Source organism: Brachyistius frenatus, unplaced genomic scaffold (genome assembly GCF_029030835.1).
Source record: "Brachyistius frenatus isolate BFR_SWC_R1_liver_20210118 unplaced genomic scaffold, ASM2903083v1 Contig_15, whole genome shotgun sequence".
In the NCBI taxonomy this organism is placed as follows: domain Eukaryota; kingdom Metazoa; phylum Chordata; class Actinopteri; family Embiotocidae; genus Brachyistius; species Brachyistius frenatus.
Window position 1 is genome coordinate 677,759 of NW_027210614.1, and position 23,422 is coordinate 701,180.

At 41.0% G+C, this 23,422-nt stretch overlaps 1 protein-coding gene across 8 annotated transcripts in view; it reads right to left on the reverse strand.

Moving 5' to 3' along the window:
* Window positions 1-22,554, reverse strand: part of mical2a (microtubule associated monooxygenase, calponin and LIM domain containing 2a) — a 34,045-nt gene extending 11,491 nt beyond the window's left edge. For 7 of the 8 annotated variants that reach the window (XR_011310694.1, XM_069693454.1, XM_069693452.1 and 4 more), the window contains exons 1-13: window positions 22,313-22,554; window positions 14,764-15,126; window positions 10,111-10,318; window positions 9,290-9,406; window positions 7,968-8,069; window positions 6,083-6,238; window positions 5,704-5,804; window positions 4,811-5,068; window positions 3,183-3,298; window positions 2,921-3,047; window positions 2,724-2,814; window positions 1,861-2,008; window positions 328-527 (exon numbers count right to left, since the gene is read on the reverse strand). Coding sequence is in view for 7 of the 8 variants with exons in the window: in XM_069693454.1 (XP_069549555.1) it covers window positions 328-527; window positions 1,861-2,008; window positions 2,724-2,814; window positions 2,921-3,047; window positions 3,183-3,298; window positions 4,811-5,068; window positions 5,704-5,804; window positions 6,083-6,238; window positions 7,968-8,069; window positions 9,290-9,406; window positions 10,111-10,318; window positions 14,764-15,015 (1,876 nt within the window). In the remaining variant the exon portion in view is untranslated. The remainder of the gene's footprint in view (window positions 1-327; window positions 528-1,860; window positions 2,009-2,723; window positions 2,815-2,920; window positions 3,048-3,182; window positions 3,299-4,810; window positions 5,069-5,703; window positions 5,805-6,082; window positions 6,239-7,967; window positions 8,070-9,289; window positions 9,407-10,110; window positions 10,319-14,763; window positions 15,127-22,312) is intronic. The other variant, XM_069693451.1, reaches the window with a different exon arrangement.
* Window positions 22,555-23,422: the final 868 nt, after the last annotated feature.

Consider the following 23,422-nt stretch of genomic DNA (forward strand, 5'->3'; position numbering starts at 1 on the left):
TTGGGACAGGCAGCTGTATGTTGTCAGGAATGTCAGATTGCTGCAGTCCATGGCTGTGATACTGATGCACATTCCTCTCATGCCATTTCCTTTCATTAACAGGATAAAACAACACACAAGCTTTCACAGCAAAGCAAAAGAAATTTAAAACCTTCTCTGTCATTCCAATTTTAGGTTTTCTTTTGTTGTTTGTACACAATGCAGTCAAATACAGTGGTGAAGAAGACAAGGACAAAAAAAAAAGAAGAGGGCAGAAACAGCACATTAACAACAGGCTGCAGAAGCTTTCACTAAGGAAGCAGAGGTGAGTAGAGTACAATAAAGAACCTGATGCAGGTAGAGGCGTTCCACGGAAGAGCTCGTAAAAGTTGGACAGGTAGGCGATCATCTTGGTCTTATCCAGCTCCTCCTCAGCACTCAGCTCCTTCGCAGATATGACTGATCGAATCCCGAATTCCCGCTCACTGATGTCAAAAGCCAGCTGGAGGTTTGCAGCATGGTCCTCCTCTTTTAATGAGTCAAAATCTCTGATGGAGGCAAGTAATGAAAAAAAGACCGTGGCTGAGTATGTCATGGCAAAGCAGTTAGGAAAAATATATACAGTGGTTACTGTTGTAGCCTGTTTCAGCATTTATTGTGATCACAAACTGTCCCAATTTTAGACCATTTCATTTTGTGTTTTTCTGGTTTATATTTCTCCCAAGCATTTTGCATTACATAAATGAAATGTTTCTTTCTAAAATGCCTACTTTCTAGTAACCTACGACCTACATATCTATTTAAGATGTCCAGAGACAGGAATGTGACAGTAAAATTTGTAGGAATTAGAGACTTTCATTCCTGCATATCAGGTGACTGGCAGGGAGTAAGTGTGAGATAATATACACACTGATATGAACCGTGAGTGCAAGCACAATGCAATGACAGAAATGTGTCTACATCGATTTCCAATCCAGTAGAATAATCCGTTTTTCATATTGCAACAGAAATTGGCAGCAAATGAAGTCTAATGGGAGAAAAACCCCAGCTCTGACATCTCCATCTACATTGACAGTGTGCAGACACCATCAGAAGTAATGTAAAGAGGGGAGCAGTAACCTAGCTGCAGCACACACAAACTTTGGTGTTATTCAGTGAGTGCAGAGGCTCTCTCTCTCTCTCTCTGTCTCTCTCTCTCTCTCTCTCTCTCTGTGTCTGTCTCTCTGTGTCTGTCTCTGTCTCTCTGTGTCTCTGTGTGTGTGTGTCTCTCTCTCTCTCTCTCTCTACTGTCTGCTCTGCTGACAGACATGCATATGGTAGAGCGAGGAGGAGAAATACCAGTGGTTCCTGGAAACTCACAGGACCACATGAAATTGTAGTGGTATGCACCGGGTGTGAAGGTAATAATTAAAGGGTGAGAAGATATAATTAGATTTGTAAATGCACTAATCTACAGTTTCTCTGGCTAAATCTCATGCTGTGGAAGGCAGACTGACAGTTTTTGTTCTTTGCCCTGCACAAGTTGTTTTTCTGCACAACTCCAGTTCAACAGACAGAAAGGGAAATCATTTTTGAATTAAACACTCAAAAATATTTTTTGTTGGATCCACATTGATTCAGGTATTGGAACTGTCTGTATATAGTTCAGTTAAGTTCAGATATAACCTTAATGATAAAAAAAAAAAAAATTTAAATAATAAAAAATTCTCACTAGTTGTTTTAAAAAAAAGGTGGCGAGGTCATTTTACAAAAAAAAAATGTTATCTGAAAGCATGTGCATTATATAGAGTAAAGATAAGATTAAGTTATTGAAATTGGTTTTAAATGGGAAGTGGCAACTCTGCAGGCTGGGACTGATATTGTCGGATGTGTGTTACTTACATCAGCTGGGGTTTGAACCTGTGGATGAGGGCACAGAGGGCGATGCCACTTCTCCAAGACAAGGTCAGGTCTGTAATTGTCACATTCCTGTAGCCCTCTGTCTGTTTCTGGCACCAGGTCAGAAGCCTTGCTGGTCTGATCTCTGACACTACAAAAGAAACACAGAGAGGCAGAATTTCATTATAACAATTTAATAACTTTGAACTATCTTGGAAAATCAATCACGTAGACCCTTAGGAAGTTTCAGTTAAAGAAGATATGATGTCACAGCCAGGCAACAGCCAACAGTGTGAGGTCCTGGTTGGTGCTGAGGTATGTACATGTCTCTGTCTGGACTTGTACTTACTCGCTGCCCTTGGTGAATGACTAGAGTACAAATATAATCAGACTTCAAACTTTAAACTATAATTAAATTTGGTCACAAATATGACCAAATGTTTACTTTTTGCCTCACACATTTCATCATTATACTGTATACGAAGATTTCAAAAGTATGTGAGCACTTTTTTTTAAAATTTTTCTGGCTCAAATACAGGGTCAGTTTTAAAATAGGAAAATAAAGTAATGTTGAACTTGGAGAGTGAGATATGCATGTGTTTAACTTTTTCTTTCACATCCCAGCAGCTCTTCTGTCAAAGTCTTCTCTCTGCACTGAATCCACATGTAAAAACAAACCTCAGATTGTTACTGACTGCTACTCTTAGAGAAAAGGGAAGTGAAAGGAGAGAGGTAGGCCACAATGTTCACACTAGGATCCTTTCCAAGGAGAGGAAACCCTGTCAATCAGATCACTACTCTGCATAACCCTGTCAATGAGTCAGCTGCAGTCATGCTTTGAGTCTGTCACGTCCTTAAACACTTACCTCTTCTGCTGAGATTGACAGGTCGTCGTATGGTAGCAGCACGCTCCAGAGAGCAGGAAGTGAGCTCTCCACTGATGTGCAAGTGACGCACCTGAAACAGGGAGGGAAAGGAAAAAGGATTACAATCAAGACCTTCACAAAGTTGCTCATATTAGTTAAAAATGAAGCCAATAGCCAATGAGAGATCTTCCTCTCACCTGGTGAGGCCTGACACAGGAGGAGTTGAGGTTGGGGTATCGAGTCCCGGGGTCTATGGTGTACTGGTCAAAGTTTTTGGCAATGTTTTCAGTTGTTGTCTGTGGTAACAGTCGGTAAATACTCTCCCTATGGAAACAAAACCACAGCACAAAAAATACATGCTGTTTGTCATATCAATCCAATGTAAACAATAAACATGTTTAAACATACAATGCTGAGCTACATTGAATGAAATTAATATGCAAACACACACGTGTGTACCTTTCTGCCAGCACTTCCAGAACGGTCCGACCCTGAGCCCAGCTCTTTACCATCCACGCCGTGTCGAAGGCAGCCAGGAAGCCTCTGGCACAGCCTGTTCCCATCGGCCAGAATGGCTGCACAGGAACACAGAGCAAATACATGAACATATATACCTAACGGTGTCAGTGTTGTGTACCTGAAGAGACTAAACAACCTTTTATCACTTTAATGTATCAAAAACACCACTGGAAATATGGTGATTAGATTCAAAGCCAATTAGCAGCACTAAATATTGTTGTGTATGTAGTGGCACAAAACAGTAGAGCAGCAGGGAGTTGTTAGGAGAGGTGATCACATTTTGAGATTGCAGATTTTCTTAAAAAAAAAAATAAAAGCATGTACGATAAATATAACGGAAATTACCGCCTTGTGGTTGTATGCCTCAACCAACGAGCTCAAGTTGTAGTTTACATCCATATCTGCCCAAATCATATACAGTAATATGTGTAGTGAACACTTCAAAGGAATCCTTGTATGTGTTCACATGTTTGACCAATAAATCTGACTGATAGCAGACAATGATAACAAATTCTGAAATGTGGATGTTCCACAGACATCTTCAATCCTGGCAGCACAGAAGATCAATGCAATCAGCACAGTTTCAAGGTGGACACTCAAGATTAGTGTCACCAATTCAGTATATGACCAAATGTGAAATATGGTCACAATCTCAGCTTCTGTTCCTGAGTTATGGCGTTAAATAACGGCGCAAAAGTGTCTTTTCAGAACACCATGATGTCACAGTGAAGTTGACCTTTGACCTTTTGGATATAGAATTTCATCACTTAAGTCATTTTATCTTATGAGACATTTGTGTGACCTTTGACCCCCAAATGAATCAGAATCAATCAGTGAACGTTTGTGTCAAATTTTAAGAAATTCCTTCAAGGTGTTCCTGAGATATTGTGTTCACGAGAATGGGATAGACAGCCTGAAAACGTAATGCCGACATCTATAACTATCGCCGTCTCGGAGGCATAAATATATACAGGAGAAAAAAAAGAGGAACGTGAAAATGTGGATAAATAAGTGCTGGCAGTGGTTACAAAAGAGAAAAATAAAAAGGCAATTTGAACTTTTCTTTTTTTCCGACTTGTCATAAATTTGAGAAAGTGCTTTTAGTGCTCCATTCATTGTCATGTTTTACTTTGTAATGTCACATCAAAGGGCTCACTGTTACATTTGGAATAACTTACACACACTTCTAAAAAAGGCACCTTTAGCATCTCTCTAAATGTCATGCTTGTCCCTGTGTGCTTCAAGACCTCCGTCAACATTACCCTGCAGAAGAATTCAGCTATCTCAGTGACTCCTGGCAACATTATCATCATCATCATCATCATCACCATCAGGTGGAGGTGGAGCAACTCACAGACTGGATGGGAACCTCAACAACAGTTGCGAGTATTGCTAAGGAGCCTCATCTCTTCCTGTCTCACTGACTCTTCCTCCTACAGCATCTGGCCAGAGGAATTTGAGTATCCCGAGCCATGACTGGCAGATTGTGTAACAGCTTCTTTTCCCAGGCAGTCACCACCTAAACTGACCTCACTTGACTTTACTTGAACAGTCATGCCCTTCCTTACCTCGAGCAGACTGTCGCCAACCAGTGAAACCAGCAGCTGGTGTCCAAATCTCTCCCTGACCAGAGCGGCGTTCTCAGAGGCGTACATGCTCGTGAAGTCAAACATCGCTACATCTGGCTGCCCGCAGTGGTTCATGGCAAAATCAAGCGTGGGAAGTTGGTAGTTGGTGCCAAAGTCAGCAGCCTCTCGGGCGTAGCACAGAAGAGCTTCCTGGTTGACATTCTCGCTGCTCAGCAGCATCTGGGTGTCGATGTAATCCTGTTGAAGAGAAGCAGTCAGGAGACGACGAAAGGTTCAGCGTTTCTAAGACCAAAATGATTTTCCTTATGATCTGCTTTGTACAAATTCTGCACACAAAAGTGAAATAAAAGCCCCATTGTAAATCAAGAATTCAGAAAAAAATTAACTCAATAACGACGGATAACTGATATGATAAACTGAAAAACACAACTTGTTGAATTCTTGACCCCGGAAGCTCTGGCCACATCTCTGAAGTGTTACTTGAAACAAATTGAAAAATAAATCTGATTGTCAGGATAGTATGCAATCTAAACTACAGAAGTTATTGGCTGCTATATTTCTCCCAGGCAATACCTTACAATTTAATCCAGTACACTACAATTAATGAATTACAATTAATTAATTGAACATGAATGTTGTACATTAATTTAAGTACAATTAATCAATTAACATCTAAGTGTCTTAAAAAGAAAAAAAGTGTCTTAAAGTGCTGTAGCATTTTGTTCATGATATTGATCCTTGCTATTAAGACAAAAAGAAATAAACAACACTGAATTTTTGTTCTTTTAAGAAAGTGAAAGTGAATAGTGGAATAGTGAGACAGGGTTTAAAGGGGACAGAGTGGATCCCTGGACTTAAAATATACGACTTACATTAATAACAACTCCTTTGTCCAGCAGGCTTTGTTTCTTGGCAGTCATGACAAAATAATGTGTGTTGTCCTTGTAGTACACGATATTCTCCAGATCGATACCTGCAAGAAATAAAAGGATTTAATATGTTGTGGGGTAAATTAGGAGTGATGAACTCTACCCCATCAGTCTTTTTTAACTTCTTAGTTGAGGTTGGAAACATCACCCAAAATCCTTTCATGGTCACTGATTACAGTCAGAAAAAAACTGAACAAAACACAAACTTTCTGTTGAACAACCCCAGTCAGGTAAAAATGATCTTTTGATCAGGTGTTCCCTCTGTCTTGTTTTGAATATTTTTGTTCTTTCATGAGGTACTTCGGTTGTCCTTCTTTCCCACCTGTCTCCTCTTTGAGGTCAAGAAAGAACTTCTGGTTGAAAATGAAGGCCACGCCGCTGATCTCTTCTACTTTGGCTTCTGCAGTGGTGTTCCTGTTGAGGAAGTTGGCTGTGATGGCTATTGCCAATTTACCCCTGAACTCCTTTCTTTTGAAACCTGGGAGAAAGAAAGACACGGATGATGAAAAAGAAAGAAACGGGGATCTTCCCAAGAAATACAGTTCTATCGGCTTGTCTGTTGAAACCAAAGGAAATCTAGCTTTAAGCCATAATTACAAGGCAGTTATTTTAGGATAAGAAGCAGCTTACTAAGGTGAGCCCTCACAGAGCCAAAGGAACAAAAGCCATGTACAATAATAATAATAATAATAATAATAGCATCAGGAATTAAATATAGCATAAAAACTTAAATGCCACTTGCTGAATTAACCTTCAGGACAAGAACTGTAATAGTAAAGAGGTACTTGTAAAATTGAAATACCTTACAACAGTCTTTCATTTTATTAACAAGTTATTCATATATATGAGTAAAAAAATAGTTCAAAATAGATTTTCTTTGTAGTATGTTGAAGGAATGTGATTAAACCTTTACAATACTTAACAAGCAGAGTCGTTCTCTTGAGGACTCTTAGTTTCTGCTGTATTGAACAGAAATCAGTGACACAAGAAATACAAATTCTTCAGATGTTAACTTTCAATGCCCCCAACCAAAACCCCAAAAACCTGAGGCTGACAGCAAACTAAATAAATATAAGGTTTCGACATTTGACTGGTAAATTTTTAAGCTACCTTTTCAAACCGGCAATGAAGGACTTACTGAAAATGTCACTGCTTCTGAAGCAGTGAGAGCATCAGGGATGAGGGAATAAATAGATCTGTTGCTGACTACAAAAATAGTAACAGTACAGAAGTAAGCCTCTGAACCTGTTCCACAACTTCTCCATACTGTCACTGCTCAAAATCATAGAGGACCTTTTTCCATCCCCTCTCTGTCTCTTCTTCGCTTCATCAAGGCAGCAACAATCAACAGAGAGCAGAAGTGATTGAAGTTTACTCTGTTTTACCGTAGCTAGGCTCCAAAAAGCAGGCTGACTACAGGGGAAAATCATTTCCCCCAGGCTTCTTCTTCTTCATAATTGGGGAATGAGCTAAACGTCTTGTTCAGACCAAGAATGCCCTTATTAGGAATAAACATTTGATGTGAATTGGTTGTTAGATGACAACATTTTTAAGAGAGAGGTTGAAACAGTTCGGGAGATGGAGTCGGTCCAACGTGAATGCATCAGCTGCTGCACTGGGCCCCAGCTCGCCTCTATTTCTGTGGAGTGCTTGGTCGGTTTCATGTGCAGCCTTTCCCTTTGGGAGAGATCAATGGCTTCATGCAAAAGGTGCGTTTCATTTATAGCTTTAAAACAGATAGAGTGGGACAAGTTATTTAAAATGAGTCCAGAAGGAGACCTGTGGGAAGTCTTGGATTTATCAGCTGAACTGATATAAGCCACTAAATCTTGAACAGGACTTTATGTTCCACGTGAACAACTTTGGAGGGAGAGTGTCTGGTGAACCTGCTGCTCATGTGTGACAGTAATGTGTTTCTGCTGAAATATACACAGCTACATGCATTATGCTCTATTTTGCCTTATTTCTATTGCGATACACTTCAGTAGCCTGAAAACTTGACAGTGAAAAGTTGAAAAGAAAAAAGGACAGCACTTAGTGATTTGTATTTTGCTGTTGTTGTTGTTCTTGCTGCCTACTATTAAAATATTTCTAACAATTTGGGAGTAACTGCAGGTTTAATCTCATGCTTTGTTGTTACGTCTAAAAGTATAGTACAACCTTGAGGCATCTATACTGTTAAACCCTTTTGTCAGCCGTCTTCTCACCTTCCAGAGTATTCCTGCGTCCGTCAGCCCCCACTATGACATCAAACTCAAAGTTAGCCACAGGGTGATCAGCAGGTCGGATTGCAGCCCTCCACCCACGCCCTGAAAGACACAGAAAAACACAGAAAATACAGTAAACCCTGGGAATATTCCCCCGATACTCTTCTACTGAACATTTAGCTCAAAGCATGTGGACCATCACATGATAAAGATTGGTGCTTTGCTAAAATACACTTGAACCTCCATTGAAACCTTCCTGATCCTCTCTACCACCTGCCATGCTTGTGCAAATCTAAATTTGTCAGTACAGAGTCAATGAATAAGTTCACTTTAATACTGTTGCTGTTTAGGGTTGCTATGCTATTGCAACAATACCAAAAAGGAAGGACAAATATGGCTTTTCATTTGTGATGCAGGAAAAAGAAACGTTAAAGTCCATTGCATCTGGCCTGCATAGTTTCAGTTATACAAATAATACCTGAAATATTGCTTCAAATTCAGTATTAGTCATTTTAAGTATACAGTGTGAGTGCTGCAGAAGTGTGAGACCAGCACAGTCACTGCTTGGCAGATTGTTGTGTGATATCACCATGTGGAAAAATGGATTCCATGATGTCAAGGGCACGGCTAAGTCTGTCACAGCAGAACTGAAGTGATAAGTCTGTGTCTATATTTAGGGCGAAGCTCTTGTTGTTATCGGTGTGATGCTGTTAAAGCTGAAGGCACAACACAACAGTATGCCAGTTATTTTCTTCCTCAGAGCTTATAGGCCAGTGTGGGATGAGAGGGTGAAGTAGTGATCCACAGTGGAGGGCATATGCTCACATGTAGTCGAGGTTGATCTGAAGAACTACATGTTGTTTTAAAACAAAGGAAACCAATGTTTATTGTGATAAGTAGGTGCCATATACATTTGAGCAAGACCATTAACAGGGCAGCCAAGAAAAAAATATTTGCTAACCTAATCTAAATATGATGAAACCTTGTTTGTCTTGTGTTTATTGGTGGCCGTCGAGGACATTAAATAGTGCAGGATGAGAAAGTCCCTTGCTTCCTAACCAGCCTTGAAGTAGAGCCAAAGCTGCAGAGTAGGAGGATAAACAGATCCTGCGGGAAGCTGCGCACTATATCTTTCTAACAAACTCATGTGTGCATTAAGCTTTACACGCCTGTTAAACATATCAACCTTATCCTGCTGAAAGTACAGTTTCACGCTGTTTAAATCTCCTCATGTCCCCAAATCTTTCAGGTCATAAAAAACAACTGTCAGTGGGTAAATGTAAAAGCACCGTTAATCTGCTGTTTGGACATCTAACGAATACCGTCATTTTCCTGATCCTCTGGAGGTTCCAACAGCTTGACGAACTCCACATTCATGTGAAACTCCACTGCTAAGATCAGAGCAACCTTCAGTAGGATCAGCTGTAGCTGCTGGATGCCTATAAAAAAACAGACACACATTCATGTTTGTATGCAGATGTAAAACTCTGCCAAACTTTTGTGTTTTGTGCAGTGTCGTCTTGACATTGCTGAGAGCAAACTCCATGTTGTAAAGTAGGAAAGCTCAAACAGAATCATATTGTCATTATATCTTACTAGTAGTTGTAGTGGACAGAAAATTTGCACAGACAAACATGGACATACAAAACAAAATGGGAACAAAATCAGCTCACATCGATGCACATTTATACAATCATGCAGCAAAACATGTTTACAGTCATACTACAGTGTTGCACAATGTTGACACTAAGTTCCCTCAAATTTAAGTTGTACATATTTAATGGGAAATTAGGACACTGAGGGAGAATATGGATGGAAAGACAGACAGACAGATAAAGAGATAGAAGGATGGATGGAAACAATTTTCAAGACAACCAAATCTCATAAAACTAAAAAGATACAATAAAAGCCAAATAACATCAAATATTAAATAAAACTAAGTAAAAAAAAAAAAAAAAAAAATGTAATCACATATCCGTACGTATTGAAGGACCAAAATCTTAGACTGCACAATTTTAGCGTCCGGTAAAATACTGTACACCGGAGGAGGACATCAGGGCATAGAGAGGTTAACAAGTGATGACAGGTCAGTGAAAAGCAAAAGCTGGCGGCCTGTTTTGTTTCTGTGGAGTCAGATACTCACTGATGTGGTCTATGGCCCCCGCACAGAATTTCCCATGGAACTTTTTGGCCCCAAGGCCCCGCAGGTCATGGATGGTGTAGGGCCAAAGATGGAGCACGTTGTTCCTGGAAAATGAGTCCCTCTTCTCAATCACTACTACTTTGGCACCCATCAAGGCGAGTTCAATGGCAGTCCGCAAGCCGCAGGGACCTCCTCCGATGATGAGGCACTAAATAAGACAGATGACAAATTGACCTCATTACCGACACGAGGCACAGAGAAATGAGCTACGTCATTGTAACATCTTTATCATATTAACTACAGAAGGCTGAAACTTTCCCTTCAGGGGAGGAGGACATGAAAAATGGTTCACATCCCGCTTGTTTATAAAATGCCCAGCAGCATTATAACATCCACATAGATCATGAAGAGGAAGCAGCACTTCGCTTTACTGGAGCACTGAAACATTTAGAGGCCGAGTGTCTCACTCAAAGACACTTCAGCAGGATAGACACTGACTGAGGATCAGTCCAGTCTTAGGAGGACTTCTCTGGGCCACCCGGTGTGTGAGGAGACTGTTAGTCAAATACATTAAACATGAAGAAGAGAGTTTACACGTGCCCGAAGTGAAGAACTTATCAGGAGTTTGTCCAGAGGCATATTTGAGAACAACCTCCACAAACCTAAACAGTTCCTCCAACCTGTACATATTTGTGGTGTTATTCACACACCAGCCTCACTTAAAAAAATGCATGAAGTCAGATCACTGAGGTTAGAGCATCTGTCTGAGAATGTGTGGCTCAAACATGACATCATCCTCTTGAATGATAGATGAAAGAACCGACGCATGTGTGCTGGCAAACTCTTTCCCCGAGCACATTAAGAGGTGTTATAGAGGACTCTGAAGAGAGAAGCTGTGTGTCTTGACGCTTTTGACATTTAATCCAGAACTGAAGGCCCCCCCTCGCTGTGCTTTACAAGGTGGACGGTCTCCTGTCCCGATAACCTCACCAAATTAGTATCTCACCTCCTGGGAAAGACTCCCCATCCATTTTATAACACAAAGAGCACTACAGTATGCAGCAAACGGGGTTTTAACAGGACTCCCTTCCTGCCATGTTGTGTGACCACCGACAGGATAACACGAGAGGACAAGGGGATCCACATCTATCAGTTCTGTGAGACAATCAGACTGCATGCTATTCACAGAGCTCAGAAAATCCCACAACTTAATCTAAATGGCTTCTTCAGCACCAAAAACATGAAGGTTGGGCTTTAGTGACTCCGCATGCTACGTGTGTAGCTGAGCTCCAGGACGGTTTTCTTTGGCATGTGGCTGGTGAGAAACAATGTTTCATCATTGTTGCCTGAGGTTATCAGGATGAGGTTGTCAGGATGAGGGTATCAGGGTGAGGGTATCAGGATGAGGGTATCAGGATGAGGTTGTCAGGATGAGGTATTCTCAGGTGTGAAGCACACACAGGTGGTGGAAGCACCGCCCGGACGAGCCTGCCTGCTGGACAAGCCTGTTTTCTTGAACGAGGGGGGCACTACGTGTATTGGCTCGTTACACAGCCGGAGACAGAGATGGAAGGATGTTAACGATGAGATCATTGATGCGAACCGTGTCAACTGAGTTCATTCAGATGTAAGTTAACAATCTACACTTTTATTTTTATTTTACAAACTCACGTCACTGTTTTGATCTCTCTATCAACACAGGGCAGATATGTGCTGTTTGTTTTAGCACTTTTCCATTCACTGAAATATTTTTGCAGATATGAGGCTTTTCCTGAGGGCTTGTTCCACATCTGCCGAGTCGGGACACACATTTCCTCTCAGCTTCTCACCTGTGACCTCATTCTCATCCCAGCTCTACCTCACCCTGATATCAGTGTTCCCTGACACCCGCCTTATTGACGAACACTATCAGTCAGTCAACCAAATCACATGTTCATCCCAACGCACAGTGTGGCCAATAAGCCCTTCAATCTCAATGACATGAAGATATGAAAAGTATCTTGATTTAAAAACTAGGCCAACAACAAGCAACTCATTATGTTACTGATTAATCTGATGATCATACAGTTAACACAGTGTCATAAAGTAGTGAAAAATGACAGTCACAACATTAAATTCCCCAAAATATTCAGTTTACTATCATGTTTGATAAAGAAATGACAATGGAACATGATTTCAATAATTAACCAGTTCACCACTTCTGATCTACGGGTGAACAAAATGTGTCAAGAAATGCAGCAATGCGCCAGAAAGGCTGGGGAAAAAAAACATCCAGAATACAAACCTGAGTAAAGCTGAAAGTAAACAGAAACCTAAAATATAGACTAAAAAATGCCCCATTGAGGTTTCTGTTTACTTTCAGCTTTACTAAAGTATTAATATTAATATATATATTAATAGTCATATATATCATATCAAACTTAAATTGAGAAATGCAACAAAATTAGGATTAAAAGCACACTGTGTCATAGACATCTGATGAGATGCACTCAGAATGACGTTATATCACAATGTGGATTATACATTTAAAAAGCTACAATTTTCTGTACACAGTAAAACTTTATGTGGAAGACACAGGCTATGGTTACATGTCACTGCACCCAGCTGTCAGGCCATGAAACACAGATGACATCATAGCCTTTCAAAAGTTGCTGCAACAGCAGTAATATAAAAAGAGGGTGCTGAGTGATATCACATCTGTCATTGTTAAAGAGCAGAGCTGTCATAAAAAAAAAAAAGTCGTCAACTTGTGATTCCTCAAAGGATGATAGAAATCATCCCTCAAGTAAAAGGGACTGATGTAATTCAAGTAATTAAAACACATCTAAGCAGCTCATTAAATCTCAACCTTTTCAAAGAAAAACTCAAAATTCTTAATAACTTAAAGTTTCAATAATCTCTTGTTCATACATCTGGTTTTCGAAGCACTTTTTATATTACAACACAACCCTGTGCATTGTCAGAATTAGAAAATGGGACCTTAAGGTTTTGGCTCAGAAGTGTTCGAGTCACACTTTCTTTAACTTCTGTTTAGGTGTTGGTTTAAATCAGACAGACCCTATAAAACTGAGCTCACACTGAAGCATTTAAAACCCATTTTAATAATAACCTGGGCCTTGCTTCAGCCTTTTAGGAAAAAGAACTATAAAGAGCAGAACGCTCCTTCAGTGTAACTGGGGCCAAATAATCATAGTTGCTGAGTGATGCTGTCTGTTTCTCTGTGTAATAAAAACAGTCTGTGAAGCTGAGCGCAGATGACGGCTGAAAGGTAATCACACTCCTCCAGGTTTTCCTCATCGCATTTTACTGCCCCCACCCCCGCTCACACTGGACACCATACACACACTCTATTATGGCTTTATCTTCTCATAATGCTCTTCAAGAAAAGCTCTTCAACTGCTCTCTTCTTACATTGGCTCTGAATGTGACTGTATTCTTGTGTTATTTGGTTGCAGTTTGCTGCCTGTTGTGTAATGTTTTGTTTGGTGACACATCTGTCTGTAGATTATATTACAGATGTTTGTTTTTCCTTTCCTGGGGGATGTTGCAGTGAATAAGTAAGAGGTATTGTCTGAACAAGTAGAGAAGTGATGTCCACTGCTGCGGCACCCTGTAGTGTACTTTAACATGTTGTCAGAGAATCCGTTCTTTAAAACAAAACAAAAAAGGAACCACGTGATGTGAAGTCATAAAGACACTTCCTAAATTATGAAACACCAACATCAGTGATGGATTTTATGATATCTTAAGACTTTTTTTTCAGGATACACACACTCATAATTGCAGGCTTAAGGACCTCATATTCTAGGTATGTCAGCTGTTTTCCAAAGCATGCAGCACATTTTTAGTTTTCAACTTGAAAAGACATACGTGAGATATCTAACATTTTGTCAGCCTAATCTTTCTTTTATCAGTTCGAAAAACTCATGTTGCAGCTGTTGAGCTTAAAGATGATCCGATTGTCAATAGCTGAGAGTTGGCTGCTGTATGTAGTCAAGCAGATAAGAACTGTGAGAAAAAGATGACGTGTATCATTGTTTCTTCTATGAAACAGGCTGCTGTCCAGGGTCTGGGATAGACAAGGAGATTACGTGACCACACAAATTAAACAAAACTTTGGAACACACAATGTGAAATCAGATAATCTACTGCTCTGACATCACGCTAAAATTGATTTTCATAGCAAACTGAAAAGATAATAATGCCTGCCTGAAAAGTAGAAAATACATATTGATTATTATTTTTATGGCTCATTTCTTTCTGCATTTTTGGCAAGGTGCAGTAAAGAGAAGGACAGGAAATGTGGGGGAAGAGAGGAGGGGACCAAAAATGCAGCAAAGGTCCGGCAGCCAGAAGTCGAGCCGATGACTCATCTGCTGAGGGCATTTTTCACCCATGTGGTATGTGCTTCTAACCACTCCACCGTCAAGTCACCCCAGGAAATGAATCTAATGATGTATGGTAGACTTTGGAAAACAGCCAGCAGTGACAAAAATATACACAATATACATCCATTCATTAGGCAAAACATGTACAAAACCTTATAGGTGCTTCAATTTATGTACATGTTGTTTTGCTCTTTGTAATTCCATCATCTCCATCTCTGTCGGCCTTTGACTGGTAAATGTCTTACAAAGATATAATCAAACTCACCTTGGTGCCCACACAGGCTTGGCCTTTCTTGTACTCCTTATGGGACGTCCTCTTGTCCAGCTTGCTCCAAAGTGCTTTGGCCTTCCACGAGGTGACCTTCGCCTTCAGGCTGCTGTAGAAGCTGCCGTGGTCTGCAGGGTCGAGGTCCAGGCGTCTGCAGAGGATGTTGAAGGCCTGAAGGGTTCCTTTACAGTTCGAGGCCTGGATGAACTCCTCAAACTGCTTCCCCACATTGTCCTCTGTCTCTCCCATCGTTCCCACTGCAGTAGATGATCCGAGGGTGCACTGAGGCTGCTGCTTACTTCAGCGTTCTCTGCCAGATGTGGCTACACCCTCAGCTTGGCCCGCACCGTCATGCCCAGCCTGAGGAGGCAAGACACATAGAAGTCTGATGTCATCTCATGGCAAGGAGCCTCTCACAGATGGCTTTATGCAACTGATGTTTTTCCATATTCCATTTTTTAGCTTGTTTCAGTACAATTACAATTACATTCATTTGAATGGTTTAAAGATTACAGTGAAGCAGACGACACAGCTGCATTGACTCCATCCTACTATATCAAATAGCTTTACATTAGAGGACACTCAGCACCCCTCCTCACTAAGGCTCAATATCTAAGTCAACAGGCATTTTGAAAGACAGAAAGCTTACACCCACATCAACCAGATAACATTTCATGTACAGACAAGGTTGGGGGATTTATACTAGAGAGAATCAAGCAACAAAGTTGAATGTCTGTCAATGTCAGGCAGCTTCTGAGCATATTTACTACTTGAGCTTTATAGAGGCAGAACCATGGGAGCCTATAAATGGAGCTGTATGTGGTTCTGCATGGTACTTACTGGTTCGACAAAGAACCAAACATTTCAACAACCTCAGGTTTCAGTGAGAGCTTTACAGAGAACAAAACAGTTTGAAGTTTTACAAGAAATTTCCACCGTGGACAAATAATGAAAATTACAGTATACTACTACGACATATCAGGTCTTAAAAACTGTAGCATTTTTTGGGTGTCTTTTTCTATCATGAAGTTTCCCATATAGAAGTATAGTTAACAATTATAAAGATAAAGGTAACGGCAGCTGAAAAACAACAATATACATGCCATTTTTAGTACTAAATGGTGCATACATTATACAGATATATATACTAAAGTGGAGTTTGCTGACAGCTCAACAAACTGCAATTCCATAAATAACGTTTCTACTGTGTTTGCTGTATTTAAGGTGGGTAAAAAGCATTTCCTCTGTTACTGTAATCCACTGAACCGCTGTTTGTTTCTGTTAAGCACCTTTCATTCCTCGTGTGCAGAACTGACCATGGAAGAGTGGACAGGAAAAGTATTTGTCTTGTGGTATTTTTCATTCCAGCAGAAAACCAGACAATGTTTTCAGCACGGTCTTTCAAACTAACTATAATTTAAACTCTAACGTACTAACGTAGACCCATAGATCTGATCAATAGCACACCTCGTACTGAAGTATGTGGGTTCAGTATGCTTACATGTGTGTCTGCGTGTGAAAGACACTAAAACACCACAACATAGTTAAACACACTCCTGTCAGAATAGAGCTGAACTGACAGAATAAAATACACTGCAGGTCTTTCTGTCTTCCAATCAACCATCAAGCATTTTGAAAATCATGCCAGAATGTCTGTGCCAGAATACGACATCAAAGCAAACTGTGGAAATTTCAGCATTAAGCATGTGTGTGCTCACTTGGGTGGAGACCACAGCTTCCGTGAGTTTTGGGAGAAGTCTGCCTTTGATATTTTAATGTCCCGTAGAGCGGGATGGGCATGGTTAGAGGACAGGTCAGACGAGGAGTGCAGCCCCCCACACTAATCCACTATCTCTGTCACACCCATGACCCCAGATGGCTACATGACTGTGCCACGAAACTGTTCATACAGAGTTTTAGAGAGAAAGAAAAGCACCAGTGGATGCAAAGATTATTCACTGTATTCGATGACCATTCAGTCTGAGGTCACAACATTTTTGATTGCGTTTTAAATGTGGTCAGATTCGACTCCCACAACACCATCATTTATCCCCGGGCTAAAATTAGGATATTAATTTGCACAAGATCCTGTTTGGCCTTGTGTCTGCTTCCTGTTTTGATGCCGTTGTTGTTTTACGCTTCACAAGAAAGATTTAGGCAGAGACCGGACTACCAACTAACCAATAGAAATGCTTCGCACACCTTTGTAGCTTCAAAAAGCTCCTGTCTTGTCAGTGGATCCTCTGGACCCCTGAGACCTTCACAGCAAACAGCCCCATATGTTACCTGCACTTATGCTTTCACATTTCAGTCCAAGTAAAGTGGTAATACAGGACACAATTATTGGAACCATCTGTTGTACGAGTCTGCGAGGACTAATGAAAAGGTACCACGCTCTGTCTTCATAGCCGAGTCGACGCTCAACACTCAAACTACATTGTCTCCAAATCCCAAATCCCATGACTTCACCATCTCAGCCTGACAGAATGGAAAGTCACTTGTGGGCAGACACAACGAACCCAGAGCGGCTGTAAAAATATAACCAACCACAGATGAAGCGGAAAGAATACACGTACACACACATCATACATCACAGCTGAGCCACATAACGCTTAAGAGGATCAGTGAGTTTAGAGTTTAGAGTTTAAGTTTCCTGTCCGTTTAGAAAATGATCCGATTAAATGAAACAGACTGCAGCTAATTGAGAAAATCGTATAATTAATTTCTTTGTAAAGAGTGAAGAATTCATCTATAATGAGATTTCTGTGCTTTGTTAGTTTAATTAACAGTTCTAGCACTAACCACAGATGCTTTATGGAGGTTTTTTCATTATTTGTACACTTATTCTATTTTACTCTACCTGAAGAGAAAAGTGTCTGTCCTTCTTGCACTAAAGATCGATAGTATAAGCAGCTGAGAGTACTGCGTATAAATACAGGCACTGATGTGTCTTTGAGAGACATAGCAAGCTAATATTTTCCAGTATGATAAAGGAGGAATGTTTGGAATGAGAAAAATGTACCTGTTACACCTGGACATCAAAAAAAATAAAAATAAGTATATGCACAGATTTATATACAGGATTTATATCCTCAAACATTACTGTAAGAGAGATGGTAGTTTAACCTTATATAGATTAATTTTTACTTTGTTGAATAATACTGTTTGGACCCTTTCTGTGGCACTCAGCATCAGACACATTTGTTCCTACTGAAGAGGGGAATCCTTCAAATTAGTCATGTACACAAAGGTATGCATGTAGAGTATGGGATTGACCCAAAATAAACCCGTGTCTATGTTTATTGTAATAAAGGAACATGTCACCCAATGAAAGAGTGTAGATTGTTGGAGTGGAGGTCAAAGAAAGAGCGACATCAGGGTTTGGCTACACAGACAAAACTTGTTGTTGGTTTTGGTCTTTTCACTGGACTTGCTGACGATAAATAACTATATTGCCATTGTTTTTCCTAAAAAATACATTCAATACATGCTGTATGTCCAGTACAGGACCACCCAAATGTTCCCATGTGCTTGCAAGAAGCAACTTAATTTAAAACATACAGCCAAGTCAGGCACTGACAAAACTGAAAAGACACTGAACTGAGACTGAAATCAGTGATGCAGTGTCTTCATTTGTTCCTGCAGAACACACAGCTTCAGGCCATCCAAGTACAATAGGAAGCTGAAAACACAAGGAAAATATTGGGAGTGCTAGGAAATGCACATACCGCAGCGAAGCCAGCCAGCAACAGTAATTACAGACTGGACTGAATAAAACCAGGAAGGAACCCTCTGTAGGCCTGATAAGCAGGCAGCGTGCCTCTGAAAACACAGCCCTCATGTGGACTTCAGCCTGTAGGCTCTGCCCTCCACCAGGCCCCAGAGCGCCACCATCTTATCTCAGCTCCCTGAAATCTGACTGCGTGTTCGGGCAGCAGCGGTGCCAAAACAAAAGAAGATCTGTCATGAGCAAGGTAGAGGCACTGACTGAACACAGTAAATGTCAGCTTCAGAGGGGAAAACTGCTAATTTACACAAGCAGGAGCAGACTTGTGAAGCATCAGGCTGCTGTCTGCAGACCCATCTGACCCACTCAGTGCTCACCACGTGGCTCCCTTTGAAAATGATTTATCTGGACACACTGAGCACAGTTACACCTGGCCAGCTACTGACACCAACAATTCACATGAACAATTATTCTGACTAAATATACATTCTCACAAGTTTAAATAAATCAATCTGCTGAAGTAGAACTGACCAAAGACAGACTCACATAACCATCCGGATGTTCAAAATTAGTGACGGTGGATCCCAGTAAATACAAACCACAGAGTGAAAACAACTTGACTGACACGGAGGGTCGAAGATCAGTGGTCTTTCATTCATTCACAGAGGTTGAGACAGCAGTATTACTAGCTGGCAGGAGGAGCAGATTCTGTAAGCCAACAATCGGTAAAGCCAGGCTCAGAATAGACAAGTGTCACGTTGCAGAAGAAAACAGCACATGACCTGAAAAAATATCAAGAGGGCTGGAACATCTAAACAAGAGCTCATGTAAACAAGACTATCGCCACAAAAATAAAAACACAAGAATGACCAAAGTTCAACTCAATAAACACTCAAGTGTTCTGGGTTCAGCTGCATTCAACGGGCCCGGTCGCGACAAGGCTTCAGGTGATGCAGTGCTGCATTGAAGAGCTGAGACGCCTCATATCCAGGCTGTTCTGGCGGACTATGTCTGGTTTCCTGTCCAGATCAAAGCTCGAGGGAGAGCTGCCTCTGTAAAATTCCACCTGTGTGATTTTAAAAGCATGACTGACATGTGTTTTAAACCCTTTTCAACATGCACCCGTCCCTGCCAGAGGGAACCTATTAATGATATCCTGGGGTAACTTTACGACAGCAATGTCTCCCTTGTACCTTTCAGTGCCTCCCTTAATGTAGAAACAGCTTCAAAGAAAGCACACATGTTGATTTTGCAGAGCCTAAAAACATATTCTCCTGTTTTAATCTGACATGAAGTGGCAGAGAATGATTCTTACTAATGAAATGGGAACTTTAACTGACTTCTTATTGGTTGAAGTTTGTTTTTAACATCACAGCAAATGTTCAGTTTGACGACAGGGTATCAGGCCACAGGGAACAACCTGCCCCACCTATCTCTGAGAGCTGCTATCTCTCGTGCAGCCTGGACACATGTGTCCGTTTTCATGCTGTGGAACAAGGAAGGAAACATATTGCAAAGAGGAAGGAGAAAGTTTACGACGCCTCCCCGGCAATAATGAGCACGAGCTTCCACTCTCCAGTCAGTTTATCGGGCTGCTGAGACACATTTTCATTGTTATCATTTCCACCACGACATCCTCACGTATCGGATTCAGCTCCGATTCATTTTCTAGGACATTGATTTATTAATTAATCTATTTAATATTGTGATCTACAAACTAATCTGTGTGTCTCTGTTGTTTTCTAAGTTGTGCCTCACGTCTTTACCTGTACGCAAGGAGCTGCAAGCATTGACTAATAATGTTACAGCAAGAGAGCTGAAAGAGTGAAGCAATCCTCAGGTCACCAAACTGCGTGTGAATCAGAGCTGCTGAAGGTTTATAACAGCGATGATAGCTGGTGTCAAACACACCTCAGACCTGCAGCATTGACCGTGTGAAACACTTTGGTCTGTTGGATATCTAGAAAAGAAGAAGCAATCAGCATCATTTTTAGATCCTCATAAGGATCACCGTCACGTCATTTGGCCGCATGATTGGAGGGTTCTGCGCTGCTTTCTGGACTGTTTGGAGCTCCACACGCTGTTGTTAAGTCAAACTCCAGTAAAGCCAGTAATTACAAACTAAAAATGAAAGGCTGGCACAGGAATTTGCCGTTGTGAGCTGCTGACGCAGTGCTGGAGCTGATCGTGCTCAGAGTTTGTTCAGACTTTTTGGAAGCAGTCAAACGACAGTTTAAATACGTGGATGTTTGTATGTGATTTTGTTTGTGCTGCTGCACTGGTTCCTCATCGCGTTCGACATACCGGTTACATTTGTTCAAACACTTCTGACATACTGTCCAGCCTTGGCATCTCATGATGTTTGTATATTCTCTGAGCGCCACAGTAACTGTAGTGTTGAAAGAAGAAGAACATGAATCACAGTTCAATCTGTGATTGTGCAGATTGTTCAGAACATAAGTCTTGAAGCTACTCTGGAAAAAAAAAAAGACACAAGACTATTATAGAGCAACACAATGTTTCCTGTGTTTTTCCATATATTTTATATCATAGTGCTCCAGTGACTCCAAAAAAAAAAAGAAGCTTACTGAGAGGGAAATTCTAGCCCGAGAGGAATAATGTGGTTGCAGTTGCAGAGAGGGGTTGTTAATCTCCTTCAGTATAAATTACATGGTCCATCAGTGTCTGGACCAGAGACACTGTTTAGATGTTAGCACGTTCGTTCACCGGTAGAGTCACTTCATAACAACGTTTGGCTGCCACAGTTTAATGGAGAAGCGAGCGCTGTATCTTCAGCAGTCGTGAAATACACAGGAAATGATTGCTCATACAGCATTGGGAAGAAAATCTACAGCTGTTTGCATGACTCTTCTGACCCGCCATTAAAATGTGCCGAACACATCATGCATCATTTTGCAAGACATATGAATCACACCAGACCGAGTTGAAACACAGGAGAAGGATACAGTGAGTGTTTGTGTTTTCCTGCCTCATCCGGACGCTCTTGTTTATCAGCGGTCCAGCTGTGTGTTTGATTAGCGGCTGCATATTAACCTGCAGTCACAGTACAAAACATTAACAGGCTGTTTCTGTCACTCACTGGGCTTCAGTCAGTGACGTCCCAGTTCAGCCTGCCAACACCACACCTTTCTCTAGTACGTCATTTGTGTCACTGCAACCTAGAAGACGGACTGATCTGTCTGGAAGGTGCTGAACAGGTGGAGTCGGTTCGAGGAAGGATGACTTCATTAACCGCCACCAGTGGGGGGTATTTCAAACAGAAGAAAGACTTGGTGAGGGACGACTTCCTGCTTCTGCTCCCCTTTACTGTCTTTGAACTTTGAATTTAGACAAAAGCTGTCTCCAGTTTTGAATGGATTTGCTGGGAGGCATGTTTGAAAAGCAGTCACACAGGCACTCAAAAGTGATTAATGGACTATGGCAGCACAACAAAAATGTAGTTTGCGCAAGTGGAGATAACCTTTTTGTTATCAGGGAGTCGAGACAAACCCAGATGTCTTGACTCGTGACTCCTGTGAGCAGGACAAATAAACATTATCTCACCATCAATTGCCAAATCGGTCACCTTCCTGTGGGCTACTTGATTATATCATAGTTTTCATTCAGTGTCAGAACTTTTAAAACAGTCAAGCCTGATCTTATGAAACTGGAAGCACATGCTTTGGCAAACAGGAACAGGTCAGAAGTTCTGTCAGGTGCGTCAGGGGCACACCACCCACGATTAGGATTAGGAAGCACCCGAAAAAAAAAAAAAAAAAAAAAAAACACGGCAGAGAGTGTTTAGATAAAATAATTTACCTCATACCTCCGTCTGAACTCTCCTTCCTTCACTGTGTCTTCGGTCAGAAACGAGGTCCTGGGCTGTTGTGTGAAGTGTGCCCTAAGTCTATCTGACAGGCAGCGGTTCCTCCGTGCAGCAGCTGAGTCCAGCGTTTGAGGGCGGTGCTCTAAAGTGGGACACATCCCAGAACAGCGGCTGCTGTTTAATCCGGACCATCCAGACGTTCTCGTGCCAGACGCGGAGTTCACCAGTTCACCTGCCTTCATATCATATCAACACGGAAGAAAATCAAGAAGTACACAACACCGATGTATGGGCTTGAAAGTGATTGGAATGCAGACCAAGTCCACAGTTTCACAAACAAAAACAAAAAAAATTTTACTTTCAGGCACGAGCATAAACCTCGAGTCAAATTTCAAGATTATTAAAATGGGATACGTAAAAATAATAATAATAATAAAAACTAATAACTAAGCATCAACACTTCTTTCAGATACAATACTATGACTTTTAAAGTGCAATTCATCTTTTTGCACGAGACTCCCAGGCGCCCTCCGTCCCCAGACCCCTTTAGTCAACACATTGTAGTCTACCTTTTACAGTGTGTCAGCAGAAACTGTAATCTAGGCTCCACATGGACAAAACCTCTGAACAAACCCTGCAGAGATGTACCCATACTGTGAAGTCCACGGTCCGGATTTATTTACTATGAAAGAACATTCTGCCATCTTGTGGCCGACATATGAAACTACAGGTTTACAGGTAGGTCTGGTTTAAAGGATTGATTCACCCAAATTTAAGAAACATACTGTCCAGACAGATTGGACACATTCTTTGGCCTCATATAGCCGATCATATAATATATATATATATATGCACAGTTACATTAATATTATTATATTTCCATCACTCACAGCAAAGGCACGTAGACTTGGTCTTGAAATCTAACGAGACTTGTAACCTCCAGTTATCTTAACGGATAAAGTAGACCTGACAATAAACTGTCTTAACAGGGTCGATCCTACCGGGTCCTCCATCTCGGAGGATAATACTGCAGTCTGGGCTCACACATAAATGGTAGTTTTACATACCAGTTCACTGATGTTTGAATCATTTAACTCGCCAGC